General features: G+C 40.7%; 1 protein-coding gene across 1 annotated transcript; it reads right to left on the bottom strand.

Annotated features, from left to right (window-relative positions):
• Window positions 1-3,452: 3,452 nt before the first annotated feature.
• On the bottom strand, window positions 3,453-4,392 carry gsx2 (GS homeobox 2). Its single transcript, XM_053321794.1, has 2 exons — window positions 4,017-4,392; window positions 3,453-3,793 (listed from the first exon to the last, which is right to left on the bottom strand). The coding sequence occupies exons 1-2, from the start codon at window positions 4,390-4,392 to the stop codon at window positions 3,453-3,455; spliced, it is 717 nt and encodes a 238-aa protein (XP_053177769.1).
• Between the last annotated feature and the right edge of the window lie 9,477 nt (window positions 4,393-13,869).

The following is a 13,869-nucleotide window of genomic DNA, read 5'->3' as shown; positions in this document are numbered from 1 at the left end:
ATAAATCAAATGATCCTATCTTTGATTTTGTCAACAGCTTTGATGTCCCTGAAGCAGTACATGGACCGGAGAGAAACTCATTTGGCGTCAAAGAGTGAACCAGCCATTAACTATAGGTGAGTTTTTTTTTATTATTTTTAAAAAAAAAGCAATAAATGAATAGATACATAGGATTTATACATACATAGCACGTTAGCATTGCCACAACTAATTTGAAAAGACACTCATGTCTGATTAACTGGAATACTAAACAATTCTTTTAGATAATTTTTTTAAGAGCATTTTTTTTAGCTATCAACCAACCCATACAGATTACGAAGAAACAAGTCATAAAATGTTATTGGCTGAAAAGACAACAAAAGAAAATGAATTCAATTTAATTCAGTATCAACACAAATCTGTTTTCTAGTGCTCCGCTGGCCCCGCCTCTCTCTGTTGGTAAATGTACCTGACCTCGTTTATGCAAAGATGGATGTACTTGACTTTTAGTGTTCAAAGGTCACCATTATGATTAATTAATACCCCCAATACACACTTAGATAAGCCCCTCAACACTGCGACAGAATAGTAGCAAATTACCCACCTACTCCCCCCAGCCACCACCACCACACACACACATACACACCACCACCACCACCACACACACACACACACACACACCCACCATCACCACCACCACCTCCCATTAACATTAAATACCAAATCCAAGAGCATAAATGTGATCAATTTTCCAATGAAGTTCTGATTGTCTGGCTTGATAACAATTAACCAACTTCATCTGTACTGTAGAGTTTGTAAAGTGTGTGGTTAAAAGTGTAAAAATAGTCATGACCAAAACTAAACCTGAGAAGACTGAGACAATATCATAGCAGCACGATTTAGAATAAGGACCATCTTCTTTTAGGACTCTCTGATGTGTCGGTCAGCCGGATTCAGATGAGTTACAGGCCACATGGAAGATGACTCATAAATAAAGCGGACATCTCTTTAGTGAAAGACAACGCTGTTTTCCCCCCTTCTCCAAACTGGCACTTCAGCTTCTTCTAGCCTCTATCTCTCCCCATGAGACAGCAGCTGCAACCGGCTCAAAAGCGCTCTTATTAATTGTCTTTTGTCATGCGTAATTGCCACATTTTCAATGGTGGCCAAGGCCTGACGTTTTTTTTTCTTTTGGAGTGGTCTCGTTTCTCTGTGCATTAGTAGGTATATATAAGAGTAGGTAGATAAGTTCCACATCTCTGCCTTGATTTATTTAATGTATTTATGTTAGATGAAGCCATGTGATCAGAGTTTTCAGTGAATGTGACATTTTTGGAGAGAGACAGAGAGAGCCGTTTGACCTGGACCAACTGATCTATTCTCCAAATGAGCTTCAGCCCATTATAGCGGCCTTACAGTCTGAGGTCACGTCCCGTAGAGCTGAAAAGGGGTGGGGGTGGAGTTGGGGGGGGGGGTGTCTTTCTCCAAACTGCAGTTTATTCCATTGTTAATCGTTTTAAATGCTGCATTGGTCTTTCACACCTGCAAGGGAACTCTAATTCGATTAATAGGAACTTCAGTATATATTCATTAGGTGGCTTTCCCCCAATAATATATGATCACCAGCGGGATGTGAAAGGGGACCATTTATTCCCTCTCTGAATGGGTCTGCGTGGGACCAAAACTTCACCTGCTTCCCCTCTCAATTAGGAATGTATCCCAAACTCAGAAAAAAAAAACACAGAATCGAGTTAAATTAGGCGTCAGCTAATTTCCAGTGGCCCCTCCTACGTAATCCCTCCTCAGAGTCTATCCATTTGAGCATGCCCCTTTAATTCACCATAAGTTGAAAGGTTCAAATAGTGCCTAATGAAACAGTGACTAAATCGTTCTCTGTCGCTCGGAGGAACCCTGTAGCTGTCTCTCAAAGCTCTCTGAGCACACAGCCGTCGGGGGTCTCCGGCTAAATGCGAGTCCCAAGGCAGGACAATCTAACCTGTCAAAGCCTTTGCCCACTTCTATATATCCTTGTTCTGTGGTTTGAAGCAATAGCAGCATAATCAACCAACGTGGGACCGAAAACGCAATTAAACTCGCTTTGGACAACCAAAATCTTTTCAAAAGCGAACATTAATGGACTATTGGCTGCTCCCCAGGGGCGTTATCGGGTACCCTTTTGTGGTCAGATCTAATGAGAAATTACAGCTACACTTTAATATAGCTCACTCTATCCATTTTGAATTAAATAGCTTATATCATGTAAATGGCGCTCTGCAACGTGTGTTTAAATAAAATACGCATGGAAAACATGGCTATTAAACAAAACACAGAAATGACACCTTGACAAGAAGAAGAAGTGGCAGATGATAGGAAAGCGTTGTTAAAGGTTGCGTGGTAAAATCTGTAGATGAGGATAACTTCATTCATTGATGCGCACTTACGCAAAACTCCTTAGATTTTACAAAGAAGCCAGAAAAAATATGAATTTTGTGCAATGAATCCAATTAAACACCCTGCAAATTAAAGCTTCCTCTGCCACAGTTAATGTTTGTTTTTTGTTTTTAATTTTGGTTGTCAGACAAATTGATTCAGCTATGCTCATTTTCAAGGCTCTGCTTAGTGATGGTGTTGAACTAGATTGCATTATATAGAAAGGTGTGTCAAATCTCCCTTGTGTACTGTATCAAATCCTATTATATACAGCGGAGTCAAATTTCTCTCATCACTAGCAAGGAACAGTGCTCCATCGCAACCAATGTCACAGCATAATTCCTTATAGTCTGTGTAGCTTTTATGTACTCAATTCTGAAATGAAATAATGAAGGCAGTCTTCTTCTGTGGCTCATTTTAAGTGAAATACCTTCATTTCCAATCATGTAAAAATATTTTCATTAAAACTAATTTTAAAAAAGTAATCAATATTGGTAGTATATGGTCTTCATTTTTAAATTTGAGCACATTATTGATCATAGAAGGAGCCACTCTTTTTTTTTAGATGAAAATACACTGACAACTTCTTAGTTCAACTCATGTTTATTACAATAAATACAGATATACATAGTTTACAAATTCTTGCGTACAGGTTCCACACAGGTTAGGCCTATACTATTTCTAAGGGCTTTCATTACCACATAACGTCACTGACAGTGGTGGGATACCGGGCAATAGTTGAAAACATTTACTTGGGATCATTAACTAGACTTTAAGCTAGAACCCTGAAAGGATCAAAATACAAAAGTCCATTATGGGATACAGTAGGTCATGTTTCCAAATATTTCACCACGAAGTTTAAAACACATATTCACATTTGTTTCCTTTAATTTAACGGGAGAATGAACATGAAGTGAAGAGCAACTGACATTTTCAACATTTTTTCTCATACTTTATGCAGGCCCAGAGGTTGCGTGACGCCATGACCCGTAACTGTAGGGCAGAGTAAGTGCCAGCAGTAGGAACTGGGAGTCGTGTTACTCTCAGATGGTTGACACCTCTTTCTCTTCCGAAGCAGAGGCTGGTGATAGAGACTCCTCGTCCTCTGACCTTGAATAGTCTGTGTGACCGGTTGTGCACTTGCAACCGCTGTGTGCGCTCCTCTGGGTGGCTTTCCCCTCCTTCTTGTGCTTCACCCGGCGGTTCTGAAACCAGATTTTCACCTGTTTCTCTGACAGGTTCAAATACGTAGCGATTTCGATTCTTCTGAGTCTCGACAAGTACATGTTCGTGGAAAACTCCCTTTCCAATTCCAAGAGTTGTGTGCTTGTGAAAGCCGTGCGCATCCTTTTGCCATTCTGTATGTGGCTACTCTCGGAGGCGCCTGTTGGAGAGAAGGAGAAAAAAAAGTCAGACGTTTAGTTTCTTACTATCGCTGTAAGCTTTAACTCAATTACGCAAAATATCGCGCGTAAATCATTGTGCGTAAAAGCTGATCGATGACATCCAACTAACTGCCTGGAAATGCGTCATGAAATGTTTTAATTATCGAACAGGTGCCGAACAGTGACAGTATGAGTTGAGACTGTAGCAAACAGGTGGCTTACCAATAGTGAGACAGTGGTATCTCCTGGGATCTGTGACGCTGAAGGTGGGCGTGCAGACAGGTGTATGTCCAGGGTGCGCGAGTGCCGGAGACTGCTGATGCGCTATTCTCTGACAGTACTGTGCCTCTGCTCCTGGAAAATGACTCTTCAGCATGGGGATACCGCTGCGGGAAGAGTGGATGTGGGACGTGACGCACAGCGGGCAAACACAGAAAGTCCCGTTTTTCCTGGATGGACACACCGGAGCGGTCACCGTCATTACGCTCGGAGAATGCATGCTGATGGGAATAAGGAAGTCTTGTCCTGGATGCTCAGGTGGTCCAGGTCGCACAGTATCCTTGATTATTAAAGAATCAACGTAAAAAGATCTCGACATGGTTGTGCCGTTGATAAGTGATCGCTCCTTGCGCAAGATGATAGCTGTTTCTCATCTGAACCCCTCGGGATCTCCAAAGGTGCTTATGTTTGATGGTTCAACAAAAGGGACCCCGAAGAGGGTTGGCCCTGCAGCGTCACCCACGTGCGCACCCGGCTCCAAGGGTTTATACTGTCAACGACCCAAACCACGTGATGTCTACTCGGGCCTCCAATCACAACTTGCAGATCTACTCTTTTTATCCCCGAATTTAGAAAGTCTTGGACACTAGAAACATGGAACCCGTCACAGATTTAAAATAAATAAATAAATGTATTTATTTATTTGTTCATAACTAATTGTCACTGTCTCTCTCCAGCAGAATTATTCAGTAAGTGACCCATCATTTTTGAAACAATATTAAAATGCATTAAAGCTTTAAAAAATAAATTCTCACAAACATGCTGCTAAAATTTTAATGGAAAATGGATTTATACTTTCTTTAAGAAACTTGTCAGATAAATATAAAATAACACATGTGAGCTTGCATAAACTCTGATCACCAAGTAACACTTCATTAAACGTGCATTGAATAAATTAGATCAATTACCAACAGTTAAAATAATAACCTGTTAGTGCAAGTTCAGTGATAACTGAAATATAAAAAACACTAGCTTAGCCTGCACTATGACATCTGCAATTATAATAGAATAACCATGTTGCAGCTGAATACGTGTGATTGAATTATTTCTGTTTCCCAATTCAATATTGAAATCAATTAGTACTGACTTATTCTTTAATCAACAGCTCATCCAAATTAAAAGACCAAATAGGTTGTTAACCAGGATCTAAAGCACCTCTACATGATGGATTTGATCCAGACCTGCTTTTATTCTTAATTTTTATTCTTTATTCATGTATACTTTGTAAATACTGTTGAAGGAATTGTGCACGCGACCATATAGCCTAGCACTAATTGCCTTGCAGCCTAATCATACTTTGAATCCGGTCTGCCAAGGTTTCACTTCCAACAATTAAAGAATTATGAACTGATGGCGAGTCTGGGCTGTGGTTATTTGATGGCGATTAGGATTCAATTAGAAAGTGTTTATAATGGTTGGTCTGTGCGGGGGTAAACAGGCAGCTATTTCAGAAATGCGCTAATCCCTCATCTTGTGACAATAATTAGCGAGTTTGATCCCCAGGCGGGTCACCGGTAGGTTTAGCTTCTGCTTTCATCTGCCAAGTAACGCCTCGGACCTGCAGACAGAGGCGAGCCGTCAGTGAGCTTGTGGTGCAGACGGTTCAGGTCCAACACAATGTGTCATTTTCACCTCTGACATCAGAAAAGAACACGTAAAATCCACTTAACATGTTGTGTTCCCCACGTTGTAGAAGTCACCTCTATTGTTAGTACACCCTTTTTCCCTTCAAATAATCCACCGTGCAAAATCAAGAGATTAGGCAGAAAAGCAACTGAAGCTCTCATTGAACTGAGTTTAAATGCGTCTTTAAAAGAATTTGAAATTATTTAAAATTCATCTCCTGATAATAATAAAAACAAACACGTCTGTCACACAGACAATAATTGATATAATAAAGTGAAGCCAGTGTTTGACAAGGAAGACACACACAGTTGTTATGGTAAAGATAACAGTCTCAAACAAGAGAGAGAGATATGGAGAGGCAGAGAGATGGAGAGAGAGAGAGAGAGAGCAAACCAAGCGGAATGATGCGTGGCGCGCGCCCTCATCACACCATGCGAGCTCTAATATTATTTTTCCATAATTCTGCACGATAAAATTTCATTGTCTATTAAGTAATCCCACAAATGAGATCCTTTATGAGGCTATAATGAGGCCTAATTGCCAGGACTAGTGGAGCCACGTGGAAGGATTTAGGAAGCATTAAGCCGTCGGGTACTGAGCACAGGCTGTTACCTAGCCATTACTTTCATAATTCAAGGAGAAAATTAGTCCATTTAAGGGAAAAATCCTTTGATTCCCTTTATTCTGCTCGGGGTGACAGGGCTGCAGTTTTTTTGTCTGCTTTGGTTAAGAAGCCGGTGCGAGAAACGGGGCCGCTGCAATATTACTCCTGTTTAAACGTCCCATTAAAAAGAATTTCAGAAATGTATAAAGCTCTCAGGGCCCCACCTTTCACTTGCCTCTTCTTTCTCTCCAATGTTGTGCGCCTTTTAACTTTATAGTGCAGCAGTCACCCTCCACTATTCACCCCCTTTCAAATCATGTTGATGGGCAATTAATCACAGGCCTATTCACAGTGCAATGAAAATTAAATTCAAATAGGGGATAAAAGAAAAGTTGATTTTGGTCAGATTTTGGTCACTTACACTGTTTTTGTGTATCTGCTTGCATGCACGTACAGCACACAAGAAATAAAGGTGTGTGTGTGTGTGTGTGTTGTGTGTGTGTGTGTGTGTGTGTGTGTGTGTGTGTGTTTGTGTGTGTGTGTGTGTGTGTGTGTGTGTTTCCAGCTCCTCCCCGTAGTAAAAACACACAAACTTGTTAAAGTGCAGTGCTAAAGTTCCCCCCTCTCATTCACATCGCATCCCATGCCATATTATACCGTGAAGAAGTCCATTAATGTTTTGTTGAACAAGCGTCATTAACTTGTATCAACGCCTTTTTACAAACCTTGCATTGTTGTGCAGGGCCAGTCTGCGGCCCATCTTGGCCAATACAGTGGATGATTTGCCCCTTTATTAGTTACCAGGCAACAGATCCTGAATACCAAAACTCAAAGGAAACACTCTGCTCTGCCATATAGATCTCAATGGCGATGGGGGGAAAATGAACAATGCTCCCGTGGACAACATAATGCCACGCAATGACTTTTCATTAACAATTATCTCGTTCATGTGAATAGCAGCTGCAGTGGCTAGTCTCCATCTCATAGCTTCCAGAGAAAAGGGGAGCGGGGAGAAAGAGGCTTGCAGTGAATAGCATCCTGCAGGAGTTAGGGCTTCATGGTCTCCATGAATGTGGAATCTAATTTATATCTGGGTGAATAATTAGGTTTCTATGCAAAAATGAGTTGGAAATAATTACATTTTAAAACGCTGTGACAACTTAGCCGCATAAACAAAGAAAAGCAGTCTCTTTTAATGTGCCTCACCAGGAGTTTATGAGCTCTTCCAATTCACCGGTCAAGATCAATAACTTAAATTACACTGAGAAGAAGAGGAAGATAGATCAAGAAACAGCTTCTCTCTTTCCTATACTTAGAACATCTCACTTACAAGATTGTAGTGTTGTACATATATGGTTGAAAATATGCACAGAGTGTTTCTGTGATAGGGAACAGTGTTTGAGAGCGTGGCCCTCAGTCCTATAGAAAAGTAAAGTGACAGCCTCAGTGTAAGAAGAGGCTGCTGAACAAAGCCAGCGAGGGCCCTGTTGATGGCCTATAGAGATGTCCTGCACCAGGCTCCCTCTAATTAGGGAGACGGTTCTCAGTCTCACAGAGCTGCTCAGACCAGACACTCCAGACTGAAGTGTGCCCCTGCGCCAACGAGTGTCTGGATGTCCTGCACTCGACGCGCACACATAGCCAGCATGTGTATCTGTCCCCGTTTGATAGTGCACACAATTAACGAGTCCCGAAAACGAGATAAACACCGACCGATAGTGACGCCGATCACGGTTAAGTTCCCAGAGAAATGTCTTTATTAAAGCTCCTTGTCAGAGCCCTGTTACTCCCTCTGCCTCCTTTGTTGTTTCCAAAAGACTAAGCAAATGCAATTATGGAGACGAAATAAGCCGCACAACACAGAACAGCCCTTATTTCAATCTTTTCTTGCTTGAGTTGTCAAATAGTGCTGAATTTTCATCCTTATTGTAATAAGAAGCTATTCCCTCGGTCACTTTGTGGTGCATCTCCACACTGCAGGACTTATCAGCTGCAAGGACTCATTATTGTGCTCCCTCACTGGTTTCCTGAAAGATCAAGATGCTGTTTTATCTTCGTTAATGATTGGCTTTTTACCAAAATTATTTGGGGACGGAGTGATGCCTTTTAGACTTTGTCTGAACCCGCGCTCATCTACGCAGAATGCAGAAACATTTCTTACACTCATTATTTGGTAAAAACTCACAAATTAAAAGCAGCTGTGGCTATTTATGGCAACCAGTCAGCCCCCTCTGTGAACAAGGTTCTCACCCCTCCTCTGCTCACAACAGAGAGGTGCTGACTTCCCTTGAAACTTAAATCAGGAAATGTATCAAAGAGTGAATGACAGGAGTCCCTCCACCCAGTTACCCCAAGCAGTCTCTCCATCAATCTAAAAGAGGTGATATTGTAGCCCTTTTTCTCTCATTTGAAAGGGGAAATCCCTTGGATTGAGCTTGTGTGCTGGAGCGGAAGCAGACTGGAATGTGTGTCCATGCAGGCCGTATCTTTTGTCGCAGGGCCGGGCCATGAATAGACATGGGCTGCAATCCCTCTGTCCTCTGTTTATCAGACTGTGAAGAAGCAAACAAACCAGAATGTTTCATCCGCATGTTATCGCCACCTTATACCTGTCAATTTAGTCTGACGGGGATGGTTGAACTTCTCCAGTAACAGTTTCCACTGAATTACATCTTTAATCCAATCAGTGTGTAGGAAACAACTCCAGGTACCTGCAGCTTTTTGCTTTTAATTAGCATCCTTCTCTTTCAAGTGAGGTTCGCTGTTCTCGACAGTTCTTGCAAAGTTTACAGAATGGCAGACAGAGCAGATCAAGGCTTCCGACTTAAACGTAAAACTGGACTTTTTAAAAAATTTAATATTTCAATTTTCTTTTTCTTCCTCCCTTCAGACTTCATATTGATTTGGAAAAGTGTTAACTAGAGTCTGTCATTATGTTGATTTGCATTGTTGTCTGTTAGCGTCTCTCAGCTTGTCGCTCCAACCTTATCCCAGTTTGTCTCTGTGTTGGAGGTCAGCTACAGGCTTTCACACACATATGAATTCTAGTACATTTCTTAATTGAGATGATATCCACATTTTTCTGTCTATTAAGCATCTGATGGGATTTTTTCTTGGGAAGTCATGCTGAAGTTTAGAGAAGGTGGAGAATGTGTCAGGCTCACTCTGAGGCTGCCTTGTTCTGCTCATTTGGACAATAAAGGACGCATCGATCTGATTCTTCCTCTGTTTTTGTTTTCATCATCGTTACAGCTGTTGGCATTTCAGTGTTGATTCATATTCATTCCACAGTTTTAGCACAAGCCAATGGAACTGAAATCCTCCTCATATTTTACACAGTGTTCCTCCCAGTCAGGGCATGTGATCCTTTTTGTGTCACTCGGAGAGGATTATCAGATTTATATACAGTATATGTTAATTGGAAGAAGGCAGCAACAGGCAGTTATTTACTGTCCTGAAGGGAACTGCAACTGTGTTCTCATGTACTTCTCAGATTTAAAAGAAAAAGGTATAAGCTTTTGACACTTGTAGGAAATACATTTTCATCAAAACAGCTGTCAGCTACTGAATCAGCTGTGCTTCACATTTTGTTTGTGACCAGAGGCAGACTCTGTTTTAGTATACCAATATCCATATACCATATCTCTCAAGAGCAGAGAGGTTCTGACACTTTCATTTAGATAGACCCTACTGTATGTGCCAGCTGCACTTTTATCTGTTTAAGTACATAAATACAGGATTATCTGATCATAATAAGGAGGTTAATGTTAGATCATGACTATGAACAATTTCTGAAAAATTCAACGATCTGAAAAGGTCGCTATGGTGACTACATTATACCAGACTATTTGCATGAAAAGGAGAATATATGTACAGTATCTGTATTTTCTAGACCAGCCTGCATTTGTATTGATAGTCTCAGACACACATAGAAAGAAGTGCTTTACAAAAGCAGATCAATTCAACTGCGTCCTTTTCTTTTCTTTCATTTTTATTTTTAAACACATTCACCCAACAATTGAGGAATCAAGATCGAGGGCATCACAAGGTTTAAGTGCAGTGAAACTCATGAAGTGTTTTAAGCCCCACACAGCTTATTATACAACAGGCAGCTAATTGTGTGTTAGGTAGTTTGGGGCATCACATGAACTGGCTGGAGTTTGGTGGGCAGCTGCATCCAACCTCCAGCTCAGCGAGTCAACAGACGTAACAGCAGCAGCAGCACAGAGCCGCCCTCCAGAGGAACAGAGCCGAGATTCTTTCAAAGTGTGATACTTACGGGTTTTTAATGCAGTAATTCATGTGAATCCGTTTAAATATGGAAAACTAAGTATGCTGTAATCCCATTTTGAGCTGTTGAAATTTCTTCACACTTCTATAGAATATGCAATAAATGCAATGAAGCGTAGGAGTACAGCAACATTAACATATGGCCGTGTTAAGTTTAAAAAATGAACACAAATATTCAAATGAGATGTTACACTTGAAGGCAACTTACCTCTCTTCAAACACAATTTCAGAAAATGAAAAGTGAAACCACTCATCTGCCTAGTTCCACATTGTTAAAGTGGATCATTGTGATTTTTGCTAAATAGAACATCTATTAAAAACAAACAAGCATGTAAATAAGGAATTCGATAAATATGTAAATACATAAAAATGGATAAATGAATGTCATCTAAAAAAGTGACCAGGTTCAAATCTGCCTCCTATAGATCCAAAAAAGTTCATTACAGTTACCTTATTTCATTTATTGCCCAATAAATGCTGTTGGTTGGTTGTAATGAAACTTATTTTTTTAAAAGATGATCTTTAAAATAAGATTATGTACACTAATGCTGTATTTTTATGAATATTCAACATTTTCAAGACCTTTTGCAAATGTCTCTTTTCACAAAAATCACTGACATGTTACATTGTGCTTACAAAAAGCACAGATGTAAATAATAAATGAAGCTGAATTTCATTGATCTGCTAGTTTCGGGGGTCCTGGTGTTCTGCATGTTGCCTCACTGTTGGGTTTTACTGGCACACCTGAATACAAAGGAGCCGTTTTTAATGTCATTAGTAACACCTGTGTTTTTCTAGGCCTATTGTTTAAGCTAATAAAGAGCAGTTAAATACAGTAACTATGTGAGATGTTCAGCTTTATATTTACTCTAAATAAATATGTTTTCTGATTGGTGTACATCGTTGTTATCAGTTAAAACTTGAATATTAAAAGTAAAGGGATTCTATCCATGTTCTTCTATGTTTTAGTACAAATTGTGAGGCAGAACAGGAATTTCAGAAAACATTAACTGAGCTCTATTGTCAGTATTAGATATGATATTAGACACGTGAGGTCAAAACTTGGGGATAGAAGATTACAAGTCATAATTTATACACATGTAGCCAGATTGTATTTGCCTCACCAAAAAATCATCATGTTTTATAACCCTGTAATAGACCATTTAAAGGGTACACATTCCACAGCGTGATACCTATACTGGTAATAATAAAATAATAAAATACAACAAAACAATACTTAAAACAAATAATAACAAATACATCTACAAACTATATATAATAGGATATAAAGTAAAAATAATTTCGTCCAGAAACTACAAAAACTACGTGACTAAAACTTTGTTCATGACCTCAAACACATTCTCTGGCCTGTTCCATATTAAACAAGCATGCAGCTATCTACACTGTATGAAGTAAAGTGAGAAGTAGCTGTGTTGCAGTGCTATACACCCAGAGAATTGAATCCACACTAACAGAATTTGCATGAACACATTTGGAGTTGTTTTGTCTGCATGGCATATAATGTGAGCTCTTGAACCACAAAGTTGCTTGATTGTGGTGATTTGTCTGAATTCTAAGAAATACAGTTGGCACTAAGAGTGATGTAATTTTTTTGTTTTTTTGTTGTAAAATTACTCGCTGAGAACCAAAGTTAGTAAAGAAAGAAAAAAAAAGCACCACGCTCTTCACTACTTCACTATCGGCCATTCAGCGCCACATACTGAGAGCCCCGTCTCCATGAACATCTTTACTGGTCTTTTCATTTGAAAGTAAATGAATATAGAGAAATTTAACAAGTGTTTACTTCACACTGTTTGCATATCCAAGTGCGGTGGGCTTCCTTTTGAACGCAACTAGACAGCTGAGGTCAGGGCCAAGAGCTCCTGTCTGCATCGTCCCAAGCTCTGTGCTGGCCAGATAAATGGAGCGAGTGTTTATAAGCTGTCTGAGCTTTGTGTTTGCACAGAGTCACAACTTTGTATGGAGTCGAGGGGGAGTCCGGGGCAGTAACTCAGATTTGTATGCAGGCTACATCGCTCAGCTGCCCCCCTGGTCCACTCTATGTCCTCTCACCTGCCTGTTGCAGTAAATCATAGAGCCATCAAGTGAAGCGTGTTGATGGGTCTGCACGTGCAAGAGCTTTGCTGCACCTGTCGTGTCTGTGCGCGTGTGTGTGTGTGTGTGTGTGTGTATGTGTGTGTGTTCTCTTCTTTAAAAGTAAAGAAAAGGTCCTTGCAAATGACATTGTTTTAGCTTTTTCTATGGATGTTTACTTCTCTGTATTTTACATTTGTGATTCCTCTTGCAGGCCTGGGGGTCGGCGATAAGAGAGTTTTGGAGATCTGTCTAGTTTGGTAAGTGCGTGTATGTGTGTTTGCATGTGTGTGTGTGTGTGTGTGTGCACGAGCGTGTGTGTGTGTATGAGTGAGCACGCCTCTCTGTGATAGTGGTAGTGATGGAAATCGAAGTAGCTGGGTGTCAAACAGGAGGTCTGCAGATGCCCGTCCGGCTGAGAGCTGCAAGGTCCCTCCCTTTGACAGAGTATCCATTCAGAGTCAATGAGCTGGGTCAAAGCCTGCACGTCAGGCTGCAGCTCGGCCTAGCACTGGGGCGGTCCAAGAGGTCAGTCTTATTCACATGGTGCTGTCATGCAAATGAACCCACCCACGCTTAAACAACTCTTGGAATTTTTATGTCTGCTCCCTGGCCTTTTTTCCTCCATTTCCCCCTTTTTTTCCTGTTTTCCTCACTCTCTCTTTCCCTCTCCAAATCTCTCTCCCCTGTATTCACAAAGTCATTGACGAGACATTCAAAGCTTTTTAAATTGGCCAGCTTCATTGTGCTTGCACTGAAGTGGGGGGGTGGAGAGGGGGTGATAGAGAGAGGGAGAGTGTAAAGAGGAGTGGGCCTAAATATACTTCGGTCTGAAAGTAGTTAGATCATGTTCTTTTCATGGTCCGATTAGAATCAAATCGATCCCCCCCGCCCCTCCTGACACTCTAAGGTTTGAAGAGGAGCGGCCAAACAAAGATTTCTTGGCTGAGACGGGCGGGATGAATGACTAAACCTGAATGCTAAACACACTCTTAAAAGTCTAATTCTGAAGCATGACAATGCCCGAGAGAGTAAATGTGTTTTAAGTGCGAGTGAGAGATGTTTGCTTGGATGAAGAAAAGATATCTCTACAGTGATGATACTGTAGGAGCATTTTTGGATGAGACCTGATCTACATATAAATCAGAGAAACCTCAGTGGAGGATCTACTCTAAAAGGCTT

This window comes from Scomber japonicus, chromosome 7 (genome assembly GCF_027409825.1).
Source record: "Scomber japonicus isolate fScoJap1 chromosome 7, fScoJap1.pri, whole genome shotgun sequence".
Classification (NCBI taxonomy): Eukaryota; Metazoa; Chordata; class Actinopteri; order Scombriformes; family Scombridae; genus Scomber; species Scomber japonicus.
Note: the sequence above shows the minus strand (reverse complement) of the source record. Positions and strands in the feature narration are given on the sequence as shown.